The sequence below is a fragment of the Cariama cristata genome, unplaced genomic scaffold (assembly GCF_000690535.1).
Source record: "Cariama cristata isolate BGI_N322 unplaced genomic scaffold, ASM69053v1 scaffold17290, whole genome shotgun sequence".
Classification (NCBI taxonomy): domain Eukaryota; kingdom Metazoa; phylum Chordata; class Aves; order Cariamiformes; family Cariamidae; genus Cariama; species Cariama cristata.
This window is the reverse complement of record NW_009593113.1, coordinates 48381-52239: the sequence shown is the minus strand read 5'-3', so window position 1 is coordinate 52239 and position 3859 is coordinate 48381. Positions and strand designations below refer to the sequence as shown.

Below are 3859 nucleotides of genomic sequence, written 5' to 3'. Positions count from 1 at the left end.
GACAGGGGACATATTTAAAGTAAATTTATGAAAGCAAAATGTAGCAGGAGAGTATTTGTGCATGATGTCAAAAACCTGACTGATAGCTGTCTGTAAAACAGCAATGAAGCAGACACCAGAATTTCAGGACTTTAAACGTGGTTCTTAAAAGCATGTGCCTGTTTCTTACGGATATCATGTTTTTTAAATCATTTCAGTGACTCAGTAGGTTTGGTTGGTTTTTTTTTTTTCATTAATTTTTTGGTACTGCACGGCAAGAAGCACAAGAAAGTGTCGGTGCCCTGTAACACACAGGGACCGTGTTTTAATTTGCCAGTTCTGCATTGAAAAAAATAAAGGAGAAAAGCGAAAACGTAAAACGCAGAACCAAGTGTTGTCATTACTTTAATTATTGCTGTCGGAAAAGCAACGGCCATAAATCACATCGCGCTTCTGCAATGTAAATGCCATACGTTCACATTTATAGTAAACACCCAGGTAACAACCTATGCTGGCACGGAAATCCTCTCCTCCAAAGACGACTGCGTCCAAATGAAAGCCAACCTGGGATCCTGTTCTCAGTGCTTCTTCGCAGACAGCCTTCAAACGAGAACAGAGTATTAATTTCTACGGAAATGCAGGACGCAGAGAGACTGCCGAGGATATCACAGCAACTCCCTGTTACCAAAAATCCTTCAGCTAAAATTGCTCCTATTAAGCAAAGCCATTGTCGGTGCTCGACTCTGCACAGCGCTTTAAAATGACTCGGCAAAAGAGAAAATTTCCCTAAGCACCTATATGCCTAGACTGTGTAAATACAGGCTATCGTAGCAGATTCCCTACCTTCTGCTTGACATAAAGCCCTGGGTATTAACGTGATCACTCCTTCAGGTACTTATGTAACAATATGAAACAAAACATCTGTCAAATAAGGCTTAAAAGCAAACAAAAAGTATTAAAATTGATTAGTTTGACAGTTGAGATACCCGCACGAGAAACAGAACTAAAGATCTGAATCTCTTTATTAAATAATTAATATGAACAGTTTAAAACGGTTGTAGATTCCTTATATCCTTTAAGGATTTATAGGACTGCCAATTTAAAATCTTCTGCTACATATAACTAAAAATTAGCTAAAAGGAAATTAAAAATGCAACAAGTGCTGTAGAAAAGTACCATGAGAAAAGCAAGAAAATTTTTGCTGCTGTAGCTATTTTATGAAGAAGCGCATTTCCAAAATATTACTGTTTTATATCGATGTTTGGCTAATATTAATATTTTTGAAGGCTAAGGTACGCGGAGAGATGTAACTGCCAGCTCTACTAATGGGTGCTCTCCTTCGGCACCTGACGGGACAAGAAATTATTCTTTAACAGAGCGCTTTAAAAGGCAACTCTCCCACCAGCATCGGGAACTACAATATTAAAAATTCCACTATAAAATACCGCAGGTGAAGAAAAACCCCAGCCAGTTTAAAATACAATTTAATACTGCGTAGGCACACCGGACAGGAGCGTGTCTATTTGGTTACTGCTTTATTATGTTCCCAGATACGTTAGCGTGTGTCCTAAGATAAATGGCTGTATCAAAGGAGCAGGCTGCCTGGACGTACTTCTGATGTGTGCCTGTCCTCAGCTGGTCCGAAACTTTTCCCTTAGAGCTTGGGAGGGGAACGCTGAATTCCTGGCGCAGGCACGAGATCTTCCGTTTCGTTACGGTGCTGCTTCCCCCTTCTGAACTTGATAGTAAAGGTTGGGGAGCAATTTGTACTAAAATGCACTTTAGAAATAAGATTTGATCGAAAATTACCCCCAAAAAGGAGCACGTTCCTCAGATATTTCCTATTTTCAAAGTTAATTATACTTCTTACCTTAACATTAAACACCCCACCATACACACCAAAAAACGATAACATGAAATTTGATTGTAATGTTACCAGTAGAAACCATTACAAAGATGCCAGTTTAGCAACAATGAAATGATGATTAATTCTTTTCTCTAATTAAATGGTATACAAAAGTCGAGTTGGCTAGCTATGAAATAGCCAAGCATATTGCAACACTGTGAGTATTCCACATCTTCGGAGAAGCCCGTTTCCACTCCAAGTGGGATAAAAATGATAACAGTAATGCAGAGAGGTTTTGTTATTTGGCATGGACTACCTGGAACTGTTCTGTCACTGAAATACGTTGAATTTGTGAAGGCCTTTACAATGCAAATGTGCAAGCTCAACGCAGAAATGTTTCAGGGGATTGAACAGTATGTTTAGTATTTTTTAACCTCTCTTCCTTGATGAAATTAGGGGGAGAGTGAGGAGTATTCAGCCTATCCTAGTTGGCTGAGATGGCAAAATATGAACACTTCAAGACCTGCTTACCTTAAAATTGAGCAAGCCCACTGCAGTTTCCACAAAGGGGATAAAATTCATTGGTTCTACAAGTGTTCGGCCTTTTAGGTGATGTAAGAATTTGTCTGAAAACTAAAACCAGAAGGTACAAGCTATCAGAGAGAGAGGAAAAAAAACCCCAACAGTCTACACGTATATATAGCACGTTAAATTTTCACCTGGCTGTAACGACACCCCTCCCTACCCCAAAAACTTGTAAATAAAAAAATTAAACCAGCTTTTAACAAGGCCTGCCATTTGGAACCGCAGCATTCCCATAGATTTCTAAGTTTGGAGGCCGGTTTGCAAAACAAAAAAAAAAAATTAAAAAAAAAAATAAAAAAAAATCCAGGCTTAGCACCTCTCACTCTGGCTTAGTGAAATGCAAATGCGTGGGCCCTGAAAAACAACGAAGTGCTGCTGTACCTGAGGTCCTGTTTTGTTTCAGGTCCAGCATTGCCATCACTGGAAGCGCTCCCCAGCCTTCTAAGTGGCATCCGTATTATTCATTACGGCACCGTTACCCTTTTGTTCAATAGGCTTTTCTTCATAATTTTTTAGCTTACCTAGGAAGGCCTTAAAAAGGAAGTTTAATTCTTTGAAGACCAAAGCTTGCCAATTTTTTCCATGAGACCAGTTCACAGCTAGCTCTGAGCTGCCAGTGGGGTAGCCCAAATTCCAAAATCTATCATCTGGAAACATACAAAAGCTCTTGCACAGATTTTTCCCCTTTCAAAAGGGGGGAAGAAAAAAAAAAAAAAAAAAAAGGAGGGGGGAAAAAACCCCTATATTGTAAATCTATTATGTCTGTCCAGATCAAGTAATTTGCGCGGAGATAAACGTATCGCAGGTATGGCGAAAATATGTTAGTAAATAAAGACAAAAATAACATATGCATATATTTTAAATTTAAGGAATATTCGACTATTAATGGATATCAAAGGAAAGGGAATTTTAATCATCTCTCCATTCAGTCTCAGTTGGGTAAATCATATCTAAGAGATTTGCATAAATATAAACCATCAAAGACTTTTCATCTTCAAAGGGGGTTTCAAGACCCTATAAGCTTTGTACTGTAATCATCGCAGGTCACAACCCTGCAGGAATAAGGCTGCTATGGCAACATAAAAAACTAATGCTTAAGGCTTAGCATAATATTCTGACTAATAGAAAGGAAACTCATTTTAAAAGCTGGCAGCCTATTTACCAGAAGCTGGATTAGAGGTGTTATTTCCCCTTTTAGCTTCCCCCCACCGCCCCTCCCCAAAAGAAGGAAAATCTAATCACCCAGATCGGGGGGGGGGGGGAAGCTTTCCAGCAATTTGCAGTAACTTTACAATTAGGCCAAAATAAATCACAGCTCTCTTCCATGAAGAATTCTGCCCTTCCCATCCCTGCTTTGCATCGTCACTCTGGCCCTCTCAGTAACTTTTCTTTGGAGAAGAGAATTCCACCCGAAAATGTGCAGGGAGGAAAAACAAAATTAAATAAAAA

General features: G+C 39.2%; 1 protein-coding gene across 1 annotated transcript in view; it reads right to left on the bottom strand.

Moving 5' to 3' along the window:
• Positions 1 to 452: 452 nt before the first annotated feature.
• CLYBL (citrate lyase beta like) overlaps positions 453 to 3859 on the bottom strand; it is a gene marked incomplete at both ends in the record, with an annotated part of 26322 nt that continues 22915 nt past the window's right edge. Inside the window, 2 exons of the mRNA XM_009709123.1 lie at positions 453 to 579; positions 2357 to 2458. Coding sequence (XP_009707425.1) covers positions 453 to 579; positions 2357 to 2458 — 229 coding nt within the window. The remainder of the gene's footprint in view (positions 580 to 2356; positions 2459 to 3859) is intronic.